Here is a 19,487-nt window from a genome sequence, read left to right as displayed (position 1 = left end):
CAAGTTTGACACTTATATACACAGAACATAAATCAAAAAAGAATATTCATACTATTCAAAAAGAAAGAATCAGGAAAAGAAAAAGGTATTCATATACTAAATACAAAAGCAAATTACAAAAAGCCCATGTATAAGTTTAATTCGTAGAAAATGTATTAGTAGATAAATATTTAGATCTAAAGACATACAAAAACATTGGCGCTCAACACAGTACACAAACAAAATTAACAATACTAAGTGTAATCACAAAGTGGCTGAGGAAATAATAATATGCAATGGGAAGTTCAGAACAAGAAAAAAAACAGCACAAAGCAAAAATGGGTCCTCTTCAATTGGGGCCACATGTATGTGTCATCGGCATTTTGACCATAATATAATTAAATGGTCATCATCAGGACAGGACAACGATTATGGAAGCATCCAAATTAATTCATTGAAACATCTAATCATATGATTGATCCAACCGTAAATATAACCAATGTATGGAATCCACAGTATGGAAGACTCAGGAATCGAATGATCCAAAGTAGAATGTAATAAATCCAATTGGCATAATATGCAAAAGGTAAGGGAGCTCAACTGATGGAAGAATTTACCTGCCTGCTCCTTCAGAGTTTAGATGCAAAGCCAAACAAATGGCAAAGAGCAGGTATGTGAGTATATACATCCTCAGAAATTTCAGTCCACAAAAATCCTGTAGTTTTCATGAATCATGCAACAGGTTATGAAATTAGAATCATTTGTAAAAAGCGCAGCACTTTGTTGCCAAAGAGTAAATCAGGCAAAGGCTTTGGGACTGCTCAGGGTCGGACAAACCTCTGGGATTTCGGAGTGCCCATTGCGTGGGATTTGGCCATTGCGCACAGCCTATATCAGCCTTTGCCTGATTTACTCAAAAATCGCTTTGTAAAGATCTGCTGGGAGGTGGAGTTTAGGAAACCATCAACAAGGATTCCTTTGTACCTAAAAACACATTCAATAAATATTGAACAATATAATCTAGCTAAAGGAAGTGATGTACTTCTTTATACCATGGTTCCCCAGAAACGAACATTCTGAATATGCTTCATCCAAATGGGAGGAGAGGGAAACTTGAGAAATGTTCAGAAGCAGAATTTGTGATTTGCTGGATGTTAATTTGACTAAGCGATATTTGAATTGATATTATTTGATGAGAAAATTGAAAGAACAATATTCAGTGGATAAAAGAACTTGAGTAAAACTAAAATATACTGGAGTTAGGAGAAAATCACTATGGCTTTGCATACGAAAGAGTGATATTGAAAATCTATCTAAATGTAATGCATCACCTTTAAATAATTTTGCTAGTTTTCCAACAATTAATGATGAAAGAGCAAAACACATTCATTAACAAAATCAAACTGCCAACGCAGATAATGCCAGACTTCAGGTGAATCAGGAAATTAAACACTTTACACATATAACAGCGTTTTGAAAAAGCAATTCTAAAATAGATTTCTTAATCCCCACCTAATAGATAGAAACTAGTATTGGCAGTGCTAATAGGTCTGAAGTCATTGTTGGGGAAGCTGCTGTGTCCTCATAGATCTAAATTAATTAGCAAAACTAGTTGTTGGTCTCAGAAAATGCTCTTTGCTATAGAAGTCCCAGGCACTTGACAGGACTTCTTTCTGTGTGTATGTGCTCCACGTGAAAGAGCAGAATGCATGTTACTCACAGTGAAGTTAGCCAATGGCTGAAGTGAGATGCTGTTTGCAGAAGTAGTGGGGAAAATGGGAATGACACCTAAACAGACCAATGGATGAGAAGAGCCGACTGAAAGCCCATTTGAAGTAAGCATATTATACATATAATTGTAGTCAAACTCCACGGTTAACTGTTTTATCTTCAGGAGACTACTCAAGAGTTGGCTCTTTCCTACTTGACCACAGTAATCAAATACAAATGTACAGCATATGCCTATGTAAACATGTATAATTTGATTTTATGTATGGATTTAAATACGTGCTTTTCTTTGCACAAATATATAAATATATACATATACACACTATAGTTTCAGAATATATAGATATTCTTTAGGTCTGCTTAACAAATGTATGTATTACTTATGATTAGAAAAACTGTATACATATATATATATATATATATATATATATATATATATATATATATATATGTATATATATATATATATATATATATATGTGTGTGTGTGTGAGCAACTAAAGTGCTAAGTTAGCACGTAGCACTTTATATGTATTTTATACTGGGATTCCTGAATTGGAAAACAAAACTGTTGATCTTTGTTACAAGTTTGCAAATATAATGATCGGGGTTTTTATCAGTTTATATCCTGTAACCATGGTTTTAAAACGGGTCAGTGTAATAGATTTGTGTATTTTACCTCAATACTTTATCAATTAATTCTGTTATTTAATCTGTTGAATATCATTCTTATGAGATTTGAATCTAACTGTATTTTACATTTATCAAGAAATCCTAAAGATATCTTATTGTATTTTACATCTATTTAGAAACCTTAAGAAAACATGTTGCCGAGTGTAAAATGTAGTATGTCTTCCATGTTTATTAGCAAGTTTGCACAGGTGTTTTACGTTAATCACTTGCTTTCACTATAAAAGGTGTACCCAGTCAAATGTACGCTGTCATGTGATCAAGGCTCCGTTAGAGCCGAAACGTTGGTGACTCTTTCTGCGTGAATAAAGCTGTATATACCTCAAGGTCCGTGTCCGGAGTCTGCTTGCTGTGCTTGCGCGAGCGTGCGAGCTGGGAGACAGACGGTGCACAGGATATATATATATATATATATATGTGTGTGTGTGTGAGCAACTGCCTAGTTTTCATTTGTTAATTGATTAGATGCTATGGGTCTCTGTTTTATTTTACTTATCACAATATGTAAACATGATCATAACAACTGTATATATTAGTGCTTCACTACTGAAATATTGGGAAACTATAAAAAATAAAAAATATATAAAATGCATCTATATATTTATATAAATATACACACATAAATTTGTTTTGTGTACAGCAGCACATAAGAGTCTGAGTTTCTGGCGTCTCTCCATACATGCCCATATGGAACTTTGTATCTCTTTTCCTTATACATATGTACTCTTGCTCTGTGGATGTATCTATGTATTTGTTGCTTTGCTCCCACTGTAGGAAAAAAAATCTTCAAATCCCTCCAATGCACTGATCTATATCTCATTGCATACCTCTATCAGTATGTACTCTAACACCACTCTTTCATCCCAAACCTCCTTTTACTACTATGAATTCCCAAATAACACTTTCTAGACTCTTCCTTCCTCAATCCCTCCTTTATCCTATTCAGTCAAACTAACAGATTCACATGTCCACCACTGAAATTCACAATTTATATTTCCCTATACTAATCCACCACTAATCTGTGGGTTAACGAAGTAGCGTGCTACTGGCTGAAAAGCGCTTTAACACCTTGCCAGGGACAGTAAGCGTTATATAAATAGAATTACAAATTAAGAGGTCTTGGCTAAAGCCAGACCTAAAAACACATGGCAAGCAATTTAATAAAGTAGGTCATTTAGCAATATCAAAATAAGGATATGAAATCCTGCAGGACTAAAACTATGTAAGAATTGCAACATTTGCTTAAAAACCCTAACGAAAAATATTCAGGGACTGGATTCCAGCTTTCATTCAGACAAGTATACTTTGTAAACCAATGTGTATTGCTTTTGTGTTCTGACAGCAAAGCATCGATATGCTGTTTCCATTTTGTAACGTTATGCAGTAGGGCTTTTATAGCTACAAGGGCTAGTCTGAAAAGCACGCTCCTTGGATTGGACCTACCCATCCCCCACCCCCCACCCCCCACCAAACTAATTACTTGTTTCCCATATTGTATTTTGACTTCGTATTTCACTGCTAACATATTAGAACCAATACTATAGAAGTTTCTTACTATCTGAAGATAAGAAAAACATGGAAAGTGTCCTGTTTGGAGGGATTCTCTGTGGTGCAGTAGAACGGCGCTTTATGTCAGTCCTAAAATGGCTTTGCTCTGCTTGCCTGGTAGGGTCAGTACGACCGATTCTCTTACCTTTCCTCTTAAAAGGCATCTTGACATTTTTCAATTAGGACTCACTACAAAACAAAACACTTCTTAAAATGAAAAAAGGAAAAGCACGTCCTTTCAGCCTGAGTTTCACTTAATGGATTTCCTATGGAAAAACACTTAACCATTTTTAGAAACCCTTATTCTTCGAGCATTTTTTTTTTAATCCAGAGGAACAAAAATCTGCCAACATCAATTTTTTTATGCGTTCTAAAGAGTCTTGTTTGCTTAATGGTGACCTGCATATGATGATATGGCGGTAATAGGGCAGTCATAACATTTTGAGATTTCGAAAAACAATCGTTTCAAAAGTAGATTTGGAAAGGCAAGAGAAAAGAGGTTAGTAAGGGCTGTAAAAATTGGATAGGGAGAGAAGACATACTTGCAGCAATGCCACTGTGGGGAAATGGCTTCTAATTGGGGGCTAGTGATGAGTTTAGCAGTTAGAGCGAGCATTTGGGGGTTGGGACCTCATTTGATGGAAATTTAGCTTGCAGTAAAGGCAATTTAACTACGACACAAACCTATTTAGACAAGATGTGCTCTAAAACCTAGAGCATGGATCACTTAACCCGGAGTTCTTGTTTTAAACGCGGTGTTGGCAATTTACCACAACAATTTGGCAAATCTTTGCAACATCCTGCTTAAAGGTTAGGTATACTGAAATCAATACTAACGCATTTTATGAAAAAGAAAAAAGACCCAGCGAGCTGTAAAATTTCAGTACCACGTTCACCCTACATCAAAGCTTCAGTGGGCTTCGCACACACTATTTTTTGTGCGTTCCAAATCCTCATGTTAGAAATATACATCCAATACTAAAATGTTTACTGTGAGCATACACAACGTAAACTAGTGAAGATAGGAATTGTAAGGTCTAGGGCCCGAGGCCCTCAAGCAGCCATGCAAATGACACGCAGACACATAATGAAGCATACCTGCCAACTCACACGGTGCCAACCTGTGACATGCGATATCGGCTCACATCACAAGGTCTCCCTCCACTATCCTTTTTCTATCAAAATTAACAGACTAACATGTTCACTTCTCAAATTCCATATTCCATATTCAACTATACTAATATACTGCCCAAATAACTGAATAACATATCTACTACTCAAATTACTTCATATTTATACTATACTAATTTTTAACACCAATCCTTTATGGGTTACGGAGTGGCGTGCTACTCGCCAAAAAAGTGCTTCAACACCCATCAGGGGTAACAAGTGCTATATGAATGCAAATATTTCTTCCCCTTTTATCCATCCGCTATCCTTCTCACTCCAAGTAACAGACTAATATCCACCACTAAAATTACCTCATATTTCACCGTATTAATTCACCACTAATCCTTTATAGGCTCCATGAATAGCATTGGTCAACAAGCGAGCGATAAATAAATACAAACCTTTGTCCTCCTCTATCCTTCTGCTATCATTCCAAATCCAAATAACTGACTAACCTATCCACCACTTACAATGTACTTGCATGTTTCACTATACTAATTCAACACTAATCCTATGTGGGTCCCGGAGTAGCGTGCTACCCGCCGAAAAAGCGCTTCAACGCCTCATCAGGGGTAGTAAGCGCTATATAAATGCAATTACAATACAATACAATACACGGTGGCAGGGAAAACAAGCTGGAGACCACTGTAAATAGTAGTTTTCCAGCTAATATTCTGAGGCTTTAAACAGCTGACGTCCATTAAGGGGTGTGTCCAGCAGATTACTACAGGAATGTTTCTGCCTAAATTAGCATTAATTGTACCATCACCAACACATCAGCAATGTGCCTGTAACACATGTTCTGCAGGTGTCTCCTCCGATCAATTGTGCGAGCTGTCAGAAGGAGGCTGCTGAGGAGAGGTCAGAGAGGGCATCATGCAGCAGTCCCCCTGCTTTCCATTTCCAAGGCTCCACTCTCATTTAGCAACATTTATTTATAGATTTTAATTGTTAGCCTGCCGGCCGTCTTCAGTACTAATGAGTCCACTTGTGTTGCCACTAGATGGAGGCGGGTGCCCTATTTTCTCTTTCCCTGAAGTACATTTAAAGGCTAGAAAAGGGTGCTGCTTGTTATACCAAGCCAAAGTGAAAGGGGCTTCTAGAGGGCCCTGCATTAAGTTTTGGCCCTAGGGACTGCACTAACCTCTGAAAAGCCCGAATCTTCCACAGACTGCCCTTTATTCAACTTCTACAGCGGGTTTGCTGTTAGTGCCTAGGTATGTGCAGCAAGATGTGAATGAAGTCTTAGCTAGGCAGCGAGCTGAGAGCAGCTGAGAGGAGCAACCCCACTTCACTCTTCAAGACCTGTCAGGCCTCCCTCAATCACAGTGCACTTTGTTCTACTGGTTGCAAAGACAGGTATGGGTCACATCGTTTCCAGGACTGGAGCCTTCCTCTTTAATCAAGACACACACAGTGCTTCTCCAACCTGCATTCAGTTACAGAAGAGTGACAGATGCCTGAGGGAGGACAGGCCCAATGAGGGACAGATACAAGACAATTAGTGTATGAGAAGAGATATAAACATCCAAAAGACTGAAAGAAGAGGGGGAAGTGAAGCAGCATAGCCAACAAGAATTGCCAACTGGCCTCGCTTATGGAGAATTCTAGCCATTTGTACAACAGTGTGCCTGCTGTTCAGTGTGGCTAAACATTTGTGGCATAAAGGATTGTGGCGTGGAGTAGAGTATAGGGGCAGAGAGCTTCCTGGAGTAAAGGGGATTAAAGTGGAGAAGCGTGGAACAGAGTGGTGTAGAGTGGCATAGAGTGTCATAGACAGGAGGGTCATAGAGTGCCCTGGCATAAAGTGGAGTAGAGTACTGTAGAGTGGAGAAGAGTTTCAAAGAGTGGAGTGTCGTAGAGTGAAGGGGCATAGTGGGGAGTATAGTGTGGTAGAGTGGAGTGGCATATTGTGTGGTAGAGTAGAGGGGCATAGAGTGGGGTAGAGGGAAGTACAATGGAGTAGTGACCTAAATTTAAATCTTGTGTACTAGAAAAAAAATCATCGTACAACTTTCCTCGAGCACACCCCCAGTACCTAGCATGATTGTCACATAAACATTCTCTCTTTGAAGTCAGAGAAAGAAAAGTAAACACCAAGCTCCCTCGGAAGACAGAGCTTGACAGTTTACCTCCGGCTTTGATGAACAGCAAATGTAACAAAATCAGAATAAAATTTAAAGGCCTGTTTACAGAAAGCAAGAACTGGGGAAACAATGCCATAAACTGGCTATGCCCCACGTGAGGGACAAAGAAAATACTTGACAGCCTAAAACAATTAAAGCCAGCAAATAGAAAGCAAGAAACTGTGAGGTACAAAACACAATTCCTATGGTAAGCAATGGACAGAATGCATTCAAAGGGAAGCTTTCGGATTGACCCCAAGAAGTCTTTGCATATCAGTTAGCTGCGCTGTTTGGTGGCTTCAAAATAAAGGTGTGGAAGGGAAGAGGTGTGGCACAGCAGTCAGAGCAGCTGAATCCAGAGTGCGGGGTTCACGGTTCAATTACGGACCTCAGCTCAACATTATGGAACTCTGGGATAGCTCAATTAATCTCCCGACGGACCCCCGTCACCTGGATACCCATAGGGGTGCTTTACAAATATGAAAGAAGATTAGTAGGGAAGAGCATAGACCATGGTGTGCAGGAGGTTAGCTATCAATTGAGCAGTAGGTGCAGAAGCCAAGGGTACAAAGGCCTTAGGGGCCTTTGGAACTGCAATTATCACTGTATTTTAATAAGCAACCAGCAGAGAGGGGATGCTTGTTCCTTGCTTTTCCTAGGGACTTTGGCACCCTTGCCACACCGCCTATGATGCAAAGTGTACCAGCCAATGGTATATGGCTATCAGAAATATTTATACCGGAAACTTGAGTAACAGGTGAACAAATCACACAATTTGGTGTGATAGAGAAATGGCTTCAAGGAGTTTGTGTGACACAGTCAGTGTCAGAAACAAAAGCAGAAGGACTATCTTCAAAACGAATGCCCTTGGGGAAAGAAGAAATGTGGGGTGATGGACACAAGAGTGACGAGTGACAAGTGTAAAACATTCTACTCTTGAACATTTAAGAATTAACCATAACGTGTTTTAAGAAACATAGGACAATTATTATATTTGCTTAAAATTACTTAGTATGCCACACAGCAGGATCAATAGTGTATAAATAATAAATGAAGCATGCATTTTAAAACATCTAAATTAAACACGCCCCCCCCATTTTTTTTTAATCAAACCAGAAATACAAACAAGTGTACTAACAGTGCAAGTGGTCATATATGGGTTCCATAGTGTATGTGCATTGTGCAGCAGCATGCATAGTGTGCTCATGGGAGACAGGGAAAGGAGTCCATTATACCATATCAAATTGCCTCATGAGAGTCCCCATTCTGTTGATAGGCTCTCTCGTGCCTAGAATCTAGGCCCTATATGCATACAGCAGTTTGTTGAAGCACACATTGACCAACTGTGCATACACATGAGAAGTTTACCAAGTGTTCCGTGGTTGACCGCAGTAAAGTAGGCCCACCTTACTACGGTTGACCATTCACACTTTTCATGCTTAGCAGCTCTTAGCAGATTCTTCATCATTCATTAGACCATGGATCAGAAGAGGGCTGCTTGAGGAACAGAGACAGAAGGATCCGCTGGATACAATTAATAGATAGAACCATTCACATGGTTCCACTTATTAAACATAGCCATACACCAGCATTGAGGTTGGGTGAATAAAACATATCTTAAAATAATAAATATACAGAAAACACACATATTTTAAGTCGAAATGCATCAGGGTTTTTTAGCGCAATACATTCTTGGTGTCATTATCCACGGTATCGGAGCCTGCTTCTTTGTGTGTATATATATATATATATATATATATATATATATATATATATATACACACATATATATATATACATACCTACGTATACATATATACATGCACACATATCGTCTTTGCTCTAATTTCTCAAAACAATTTATTGAAATAATCATAATAAAACTACTCACGATAGCACATTCCCGATGTAGGCATAGTAGGAGCAGCAATATGGCGGTGTACCATCACAGCAGTAGGAGCTGCAATCATGTCCACAATGAGCAAGGCAATCTTCTACAGAAGGAACAAAATAAAACCACAGTTCAGGACGCAGTAGCACCTGGGTAGCATTCTGTCTTCATTAAACACTTCTCCTTGTACTGAAAAGATTTATTGCACATACATGAATAATTTTAATTTACCACAAAGTAATCTTTATTGCGCAGTTCATTTTCTTACAACTTTGGTCCGCACGCAAAGGTTCACAATTGCGCTCAAATGCTCCATCCAATCAGAATTCTTTCGAGGTCTACAGGACTGCACCGTCGATTAGTATTGCCTTGGACTCTACTCATTCACATTGGCGTGCTGTGCAGACCTTGCGTGGCCATGCATGAGAGAGCAGGCACATCATATGCGACACTTTATTAATTAACTTATTCTCAATTCAAATGTACATTTATGAAGCAACACAGCTTGAAACTACGAATTTCATTAATATGAAATTAGCTGCCCACGCGTATAACTTGTCGCTTCTTTCATGGAAAATGTGTATTGGCTAATGTTGCATTATAAAAGACTCACCCACCATCTAGCTTTTTTAAAAAGGGCATGGGAGAATTTTGTAATAATGACTAAAAATTAAATCCTAAATAAAACAAATATATAAAACACCTCTTTCTCCAGTTGTTGTTGCAATGATCAAAACTTGGTAAATTAACTTTTATTTAAAAGAAATTGATCACATTTGAATGACATAACTACTTTTTAGACAGATGTTACTGACATATTTAGGGAATAAAATGTGCACAGGTTTTCCTATCAAACAATGCTTAAAATTCCCTTTAAGAAGCAGAATAAAACCACAATCTAATTAGCAATTTTTCACGTAAAGATACACCGAATTACAAACTTACTTTCCATAAGCAGAATCTAAATATGGTTGTTTAAGGTGATAGAGCGCCATGTTACTCTGAAAATTGTATGGGTGCATTATAATCCCCAGTAGTCAGCACCCGCATATTCAGAGGACCATGTTAATGTGCGATTATTAGAAATGTAGTACTAGGCCGAGAGTGTTGCAATATGTAGCAACGTGCTCATATTATTTGGAGACTAATGTAGTACTTTAATCGAGAATATTCCTTAAGTAATGCAGGAATTATTGCTTTGTGTTTAAAATGTTGCATTAGTAATAAACGTGCCGTATTAGATGTTGCACGTGTAAGTTGCTTATTAATGAAAACATGTGATGCTCTAACAGGAGAAGAATAATGCCTTAGAAATAATGAAATGTAATGCTTTGGAATGATTAATGTAATGCTTATGTTGTAGTATTAGAAATGCATTTAAACGTGTACAGGCCTGAGACATGAAAATGCCAGCAGAGGCCTAACTGTATTTTCTTAGCTTAGCTAACATGTAGACCTGAAATGTGTATTTTCCCTTGGAAAAAGGCTCCTGTTCGCAGTTGAATTTCAGATTGTAATTTAGAGAGTGTATGCAAGGTTGTTTCTCGTACGTTTCTGTTGCAGGTGCAAGGACAAGAAGCTTGTTAGGTAGAATAATCCATTGTTTAGGAGTTAGGTTGATAGGAGTGAGAACGAAGGGAGTATATTGGAATGCAGAGATGAAACATTTGGTGGAGAAGGTACCTGGGACCCAAGGGCACAGAAACGGTTTTTGGATGAAGATGGATTCTTGCTGGAAAAATCCAAGACGCTGTACCTGCCTGAAGGGGTGTGCTTTGGACGTGTTTAATGTTTTGGGGATTTTGCATTATGGACAGCACCCCGAGGGTGGAGAGCAGTCTTTAGAGTAGATTTAGAGACAGAGAGCAGAATGTAGACTTGGAGCAGGATAGGCAGGATAGGGGGTGTAAGAAGGAGCAACTTAGAACGAGCTCTGTATTTTAGGCTACTTACCTACAGAAAGCGAGTGTACCTCTTTGGAAGTCATCACTGCTGACACCTTTTTCTCTTGCCTGGGAGGGAATGCCAAGTAGGGATGTCACCTTAGAAATAGTATAGGGACAGACTAACCTTTATTTCCTTGAGCAAATGCAGTCGAGGCTTCAAGCTGGGACTGTGATTGTAGGTCTGATACTTTTGGAATTAACGCTGATTTTTATCTTGAGTCGTCTGAGCCTCTTGCGTAGGATCATGTTTGTATTAGTGCCGGTTTATTTTCTGAACTACTTGCTGAGGTGCTTGTATGTTCAGTTATTTTTGGCTTTGTAATAAATCTTTTACATTTTACTTCGTAGTCAGTGGTGTTTTGGATTGGGATGGATTTGGTCGTTGGAAAATAGTCATAAGTATGAAATTAGTGATCTTCCCTTTACACTTCTTAGCAGACAAAGATTCAGTCGACCACGGATTCTAAGGATTGGTAAGATAAAATCTAGTTAAGAATCTCAGCCTTAACAAAGGTGTGGAGCATCTTATGACTGTGGATATGCTCTCGTTACTGGGCTACTGAAAAAACACATGGTGCTCCCCTAAGAACTATTCCAAGCAACAGCTCTTTGCCTGACCAGTACGATGAAAGCTTGTGACCATTCAGATAGGAAATGGCTGACTGTTGAGGAAAGTTGATCACACAAAAAACCCTGTCTAATGAACAAGAATTAAACACTTCTAAATATCAGACACAAACAAGCATTTGTAATGCAATAGCTCTCGCATTAGGAAAGTTTGAGCTATTGGTATTGTAAATGACAATTTTTGTATGTATGTGTTGGTTTTGAAAATAGCGAAATTAATAGCTTTGTCATTTACAATGCCAATAGCTATAACTTTCGCACATGTTACACCTATAGCATTTGTATGCAATATGTGTTGTATTTACGTGACTTAGATGTATTGCTATTACAAATAACAATGGCTTTTAATTTGTTTTAATAATGAATACTTAAATAACAGTTATTGTAATTTATAATGGCAATAGCTTAAACTTTTGTAAATATCTTTTGTGAAGATTATGTTCAGTGTATTTTATTGTGACGAAAATCCAAGAACAGAAGTGAAATATTACCATATTTTTGTGACATTTGTAATAAAGCTTGAAACATTGAGAGAACATATTTGAACCAGTTGTTGAATGGTTGCACGGATTGATGCTGTGGTGGCGCTGAGTGATGCTGTTGTGGCGCTGAGTGATGTTGTGTTGGCGCCGAGTGATGCCGTGGCGTTCAGTGATGCTGTGGTAGCGCATAGTGATGTTGTGGTGCCCCTGAGTGATGCTGTGGTGGTGCTGAGTGATGCTGTGGTGATGCAATAGAGTGAGGGTGATAGATAGATAGAGGGAGGGCTATGAGATAGATAGATAGAGGGAGGGCGATAGATAGATTGAGGGCGATCGATAGATAGATTGAGGGCGATCGATAGATAGATTGAGGGCGATCGATAGATAGAGTGAGGGCGATAGATAGAGTGAGGGCGATAGAGAGATTGAGGGCGATAGAGAGAGTGATAGATAGAGTGACAGATAGAGTGAGGGCGATAGATAGATAGACAGATAGATAGATGGTTGTGTGTGGTTGTGTGTGTTGTGTGTGTGTGTTGTGTGTGTTATTCTGCTATGCTATTTTTTGTTATGTTATGTTTTGTTCTGCTATGTTTTGTTATGTTATGTTTTGTTGTGTTTGGTATGCTATGCTATGTTTTGCTATGATATGTTTTGCTATGCTATGATATGTTTTGTTTTGCTATGCTGTGGTTTGTTAAGCTATGCTATGTTTTGTTTTGCTATGCTATGTTTTGTTATGTTATGTTATGCTTTGTTTTGTTATGTTATGCTATGTTTTGTTGTGTTTTGTTATGCTATGCTATGTTATGCTAGGTTTTGTTTTGTTATGCTATGTTATGCTATGTTTTGTTATGCTATGCTTTGTTTTTTTTGTTATGCTATGTTTTGTTGTGTTTTGTTATGCTATACTATGTTTTGTTTTGCTATGCTATGTTTTGCTATCCTGGTGTGTGGTTGTGTGTGTGGGGTTGTGTGTGTGTGTGGTTGTGTGTGTGGGGTGGGGTTGTGTGTGTGAGTGTGTGTGTGTGGGGGGTGTGTGGGTGGGGGTGTGTGGGTGGGTGTGTGGGTGTGTGTGTGTGGTTGTGTGTGGGTGTGTGTGGATGTTTGTGTGGGTGTGCGTGTGTGGTGGTGTGCGTGTGTGGTTGTGTGTGTGTGTGTGGTTGTGTGTATGTGCGGTTGTGGGTGCAGTTGTGGGTGTCTGTGGATGTGCGGTTGGGTGTGGTTGTGTGTGTGGTTGTGGTTGTGTGTGTGTGTGGTTTTGTGTGTGTGTGTGGTTTGTGTGTGTGGTTGTGCGTGTGTGTGGTTGTGCGTGTGTGTTTGGTTGTGTGTGTGTGAGAAAGAGAATGTGCATGTGTGCGTGCTTGTGTGTGTGTGTGAGAGAGAGAGAGAGAGAGATAGCGTGCATGTGTGTGTGAGGGGGAGAGAAAGAGAGCAGAGCCTGCATGTGTGAGTATGCGTGTGTGTGTGTGAATGCGAGAGAGCGTGCATGTGTGCCTGTGTGTGTGTGAGAAAGATAGTGCGTGCATGTGTGTGTGAGGGGGAGAGGGAGAGAGAGTATGCATGTGTGAGTGCATGCGTGTGTGAGAGGGAGAGAGCTTGTGTGCGTGAAAAAGAGAGAGTTGTAGGGAGAGCGGGTATATCCTATCAATGAGAGGAAAGGCGCCCCGCGGCACCGGTTCTCATGCAATATTTTTGTGTTTTAGGTAATGCTGTGTTTTTCGGACCTCTAATATACACACGAGGGACAAGCGGGAGCATGGAGTAGAGCAGGAAAAGGTGTGAGGGAACGCACACACACCACCCTAGCCTTTCACAAACGCACCCACTGCTGACTAGCAGCTGCAGGAGAATCATTAACAGGCACCAGCCCTGAGCAGCTGTAATGAATGATGCACCACCACTGCTGGAGACTTGATAGGGAGCAAAGGCCTGCCTGCTGTCAAGCCATGGCCCTATTGAAAGCATTGAGCACCAATGAATGCCTTACCGTGCATAGCAGAAGGCAAAAGTGCTTCGGCACTGCACACTGCCACCACTAGGCCACCAGTGCTTGAGGCCTGAAAGGGAGCAAAGGGGTCCTTGTATCATACCACAGTGAAGCTAAAAGCACCAGTGAAGGTCTTACTGTAACTACCCCCACCACGCCACAAGTGCTAGAGGCCTGGCAGGGAGCAAAGGGTCCTTGTATCCTAATAAAAGCACCCATGAATGGCTTACCGTGCCTAGCAGGAATAAATGGTACTTCGGCACTACACACCAAAGAAAGAGAGAATGCATGTGTGCGTAAGTGCCTGTGTGTGTGCGCGAGAGAGGGGGAAGAGAGAAAGAGCGTGCGCGTGGGCGTGTGTATATTAAAAGGTGTTAAAGCGGGCAGTTTCCCTTGGGCTTGTGATTTTGCTTTGGATTGCTTATGGGAGAGGACTCTCACGCCCGCCTTTCACCCACACTTTGCCTTTCTGCTGACACTTGTGACAAAGAACATTGCTGGACCAGTCTGATTGAAAATAGCAAAAGATCAGAAGCACGCATAACCATTCACTGAAGGGAACTGCTTGATTACCCACAAACTGCCTGCAGCTTGGTTATAAGGATGGGACAGAAACTTTCTGTGACAGCATCTACAACGCTACGAAGCATCTGCAATGTGAAAACGTCTGGCTCATAGTTGCAAGTGCCACTTCGGTCACTGGTGAATTTTAGGTCTCCATACCCAATCACACGTGCGCTCTGCCACTCAAGCTTGCACTGATCCATCCATCAACTGACTTATTCTTGCATTCATCCACTTACGAGCCCACAAAAACACCCTCATATTCTCAAGAAAAATATGCAGGATAAATTAAAATATTAAAAGCAGATAAAGATCAATGTAGCATATAATTTTGGCAGACAAGTGCGTACAATAAAAATAGGTACAAAAATATACATAGCATGTCTGGCTGTCTTGGAATAGTATTGTGCTTAGCCTATTGTTTCTATTCTGATCCAAGGTGGCTGACCTCTTGCTTCTGAACATGAATGGAAAATAATGATGCAGCAAGGAAAATATGATTCCCATATGGCAGTCTGATTTTGAAGCAGTGGGTTTATGGGATGCGATGCACTGTAGATTAAATGAATGGCAAGTGAGTCGGTCATTGGTTTTAACACAGTGCAATAATAATCCATCCACAAAGGTATGTTGGCTTTGCCAATAAATAATTCAGGCCTACTGCTGTTTTCATACCGTTTCAGGCACGGGCTCACAGCTGTTATACATTTGCTTTTGTATTTTGCGCACTTGTAATTTTCTCCTCATGTATCTTTACTGTTCCTATTGTGAAGCTCTCTGACGCCTTTGGGTAAAGTCCGCGCTATATAAAAACTATATAAAAACACTACAATTAGTCGCATGAAATAATAAAAACTCACTGCCGCAGCCCGGCTTGAACAGGAAGCCAGGCAACCTGTGTTGGGACGGGGGCGGGGCCGCAAAAAGACAGGAAGCAGACGGGAGCCTACCCCGCGCTCCTGTGCTGAAGAGATCCTGTGCCCGTCAGCCGGAAGATTTGCGTGTCAGCTAGCGGGGCTCCCGTGCTCGTGGAGAGCCCCGTCTGCTGCTGAGAATGACCCGCTGCCTGCCGAGGGAGAGAGGGACACACGAAAAGAACCCGGTGAGTGGGGTGTGATAGGGGGGATGTGTGCGCGCGCGCGTGTGTGCGAGTGTGCCTGTGTGTGTGTGTTTGTGCGTGTGTGTGTTTGTGCGCGTTTGTGCCTGTGTGTGTGTGTGTCTGTGTGTGCGCGTGTGCCTGTGTGTGCGCGCGTGTGTGTGTGTGTATGTATGCATGCGTGCGTTTGTAAAAAGAGCCCGATGACTGGTGGGGGGATGGAAAGTGAAAGTAACCAGCAGGCTTGCAGTGGAGACAGGAGATGGGTGTGCGCGCGTGTGTTTCAGTCTGTGTGGTGAGGGGGCTGGCTGTGTGCGCACGGGAATATGGGCACGGCGCCGTGCGCGCCCACGAGGAGGAATCTGAGACAGCAGAGGCGCGGCCCCGAACGCTGTCTCAGATTCCCCCGAAACCGCCAACAAAAGGTACTTCGCTACGCTCGACCTAAAAAACAAGGACAGCTAGGGGCTCTCTGAAATATCTAATTCTCCATTTTTTATTCAATTATTTCAAGACCACTACGCGCCTGATAAAGATGGCCGCATAGACCCTTGGCTCGGATGAGTCCGTCCGCCGGCCCCATCAACCTTTGATTTTTCCTGACCCCCGAGCCTCGCAGCTGAAACCGGAGGTCGCGCTGAGCACTTACAGACTGCCCCGGAGTCCCGGGGACGTCGTGGGCTGGAGTGGCGCACGCCTCGAGCTTGGGCCTGCAGGGTCCGCCGGAGGGGGAATTGCGGAGGCAGCGGTGCCCGTATAAAGAGCCGCGGGCGGCTGTATTTCCCCTTCTCCACCCCACCCCCTCCCTCCACAGAGCAATAGGAGTAGCTGAGGGCCCCGTGTCCAGCGGGGCCCTGGAGATCGCCGGAGGTGGGCGGACAACATCCCGGCTGAAAAGGGGGGGTGAGTAAAGATCGGGGGTACACAGTACCCCCCCCTTGAAATTCTCATTGAGGCCTTGGTGTGGGAAGCTACTGGGAGAGACCCGGCATACTGGGGAGCCATCCTGCGTGAGTTGGAGGTCCCGGTCCCATTGCCCATAAGCTGGAACAGACTCTGCGGTAGACGGGCAAACAGGAGGAGAGAGTTGCCTGGCTAGGGGCAGAAGGAAGAATGGTGGCGAATCCAGCATTGTGGGACAATTGGCCCTGAGGAGCGCTAGTAGTGGGGGGTGTACTGGTGCTGGTGGAGATTGATTGTGACTGGGCAGCAGAGTGTGCGGAGGACCCCCCTGGTAGGAGACTCACATGAAATATCCTGCTGAAGGGTATATCGTGCCTAAGACCCTGGAGTATCGTGCTCACTGGCACGGGGGGACCAGACTAAATACCAAGCTGTCCTGCGCACAACACATGCAATGGCATCCAAGTAGGATGGGGAGATGGGGAGAGGCACTCCTCTAGGGGGGCAAGGACACTAAAGCCGGTACAGTCAAACAAGCTTGACCGTTATACTTTGCCGAAGGGTTCGTCGGCCGGCCTGGGGTCTTCCACTGTCACGGCTGAGGGGTACCCGGATCCGGGGGGGATGTCACGCTGCACGACATTATGGCTGCCATCAATGGCGTTAAATCCTCCCTAGGACACCAAATGGTAACACTAGATGCCAAGCTGGACACAGTTTCCCTGGAAGTTAACCTAATAAGAGCAGACCTTACTAAAGTTAATGAGAAGGTTAAAATCACTTGATATTAAAACTTCCAGCCTGGTAGATGATGTGGCCCAGCTGCAACAAGATGTTCACGTGCTTAAATCCTCCCATGAACTGGCAGAACGCAAGCTGGACGAATACGAAAGTAGGGCCCGGCGAAACAACGTTCGTATTTTGGGGGAACCTGAAAGATCGGAGGGCCCCGCCCTGGTTCTATTTGTGGAGGACCTTGTCCTCAAACAACTCCAACCTAAAGGCCTCAGCAAACTTTTCACCATTGAGCGTGCCCACAGGGTTCCGGGGGGGGGAGGCCGAGACCTGGAGCCCCGCCGCGCCCCATGATCGCCAGGGTCCTGAACTTCAGGGACAAAGATGCTATCCTACAAGCTGCAAGGCTCGGTGACCCTATCCTGTATGAAAATGCTGCCCTTTCTTTTTTTCCGGATTTTACGCAGGCGGTCCAGAAGCAGCGCCACAAATTTTTGGCTGTTAAGAAGCTGAGAGAGAAGGGGTTGAAATATGCCATGATGTTCCCAGCACGTCTAATGGTGGAGATAAAGGGGAGGGTCTGTTTTTTTGACAACCCAGATACTGTGGCAGATTGGATATACACTCTTACTCGGGACGGAACAGGAACGCCAGACCGATCAGAAGAGCATGAGACAATGGAACGTGAATAATACTGTTTTTTATTTTGATGTGTGACTTGAATCTGTCAGATATCAGTGACCGAATGGCCTTGGAACTGCCGCGAGACTCTCTGGGAGTTTGGTTTGTTATTGGGAATTGGGGCTTGGGGGGGATTTACTAGTATCAGAAGGGGTCTGGGGTGGGGGCGGGGAAGCCAAACCCTCCCTCTTTTTTCTTTCTTGGAATAGTTAGGGGCGACAGGCACTCTGCATTTTCAATGGGCAGTTTGAAGCCCAGCGGGCAGGGCAGCGGGGTGGGGGATTTTGGGGCGGGGGGGATTTGGTTTATATGTTGATTGGTTTGTTTGTTGCATCAGCACAGAATTCTGTTTCAATAGACGAAATGCGGGGTGCACTGGAAGTACCAGGTAGACGATGGGGGGTGGTGAAATAAAAGTATTAAGTTGGAACGTTAACGGGTTGGGGGATAAAATCAAACGAAGTGTAGTTCTTCGATTCCTTAAAAAGCAGGCACCGGATGTGGTCGTGCTTCAGGAGACACATCTCATTGGGAACTTATGCAATGCTCTGCACAGAATGGGGTACAAGTTAATCGCTCACTCCGGGTTCGAGTCAGGCTCAAGGGGAGTGGGTATCTTGATTCATAAAGCATTTTCACTGGCAGTGACCTCCACATGGGAGGATGGGAGAGGCAAATATATTGGAGTCACGGGTATGTGGGAGGGACAACCTATAACCTTTTTGTCTGTTTATGTTCCACCGGGGTTACAAGGCACAACACTGGCAGATTTGGGGACGGTCCTACTTTCGCTCCCTGAGGGGCTTTTACTCTTAAGAAGCAACTTTAAAGCGTTCGTCTCTGGTGTGATGGACAGGTATCCCCACGGGTGACGGGGAGGGTGATGCGGTGGCTACCTGACTTTATAGACGCAATGGGACTTATCGATAGTTGGAGGTTACTCCACCCAGATCAAAAACAGTACACTTTCCACTCTGGGGCACATGATAGTCTCTCACGCCTTGTCTACTGTTTGGTCCCTGCTGCACAAGCTTCAAACATAGAGGTGGTTAGGCATTTGGCCAGAAGCATATCAGATCATTCTCCACTTTGGATTCACATTGTCATAACCCGGGGCATGGCGGGAAGGGTGGCTTCAATAAATCCGTGGTATTTGCATAATCCCAAGACCCACAAAGACCTCCTCGCTAAGCTAAATGACTACTTTGCCAACAATGTGGGTTCCGTGTCTTCGCCTGGGTACCTATGGGAGGCCTTTAAGGCAGTTATTCAGGCCACGCCCTGTCTGTGATAGCGGGAACTAAGAAGGAGAAGGAAAGGGAAGTGGTGGA

The 19,487-nt window shown here is 42.6% G+C and overlaps 1 protein-coding gene across 1 annotated transcript in view; it reads right to left on the bottom strand.

The window, feature by feature from the left end:
• CYYR1 (cysteine and tyrosine rich 1) overlaps positions 1-19,487 on the bottom strand; it is a 247,565-nt gene that overhangs the window by 194,233 nt on the left and 33,845 nt on the right. Inside the window, exon 2 of the mRNA XM_086933261.1 lies at positions 9,133-9,235. Within this exon, the coding sequence (XP_086789387.1) occupies positions 9,133-9,235 (103 nt within the window). The remainder of the gene's footprint in view (positions 1-9,132; positions 9,236-19,487) is intronic.

This window comes from Lissotriton vulgaris, chromosome 8, assembly GCF_964263255.1.
Source record: "Lissotriton vulgaris chromosome 8, aLisVul1.2, whole genome shotgun sequence".
In the NCBI taxonomy this organism is placed as follows: domain Eukaryota; kingdom Metazoa; phylum Chordata; class Amphibia; order Caudata; family Salamandridae; genus Lissotriton; species Lissotriton vulgaris.
Note: the sequence above shows the minus strand (reverse complement) of the source record. Positions and strands in the feature narration are given on the sequence as shown.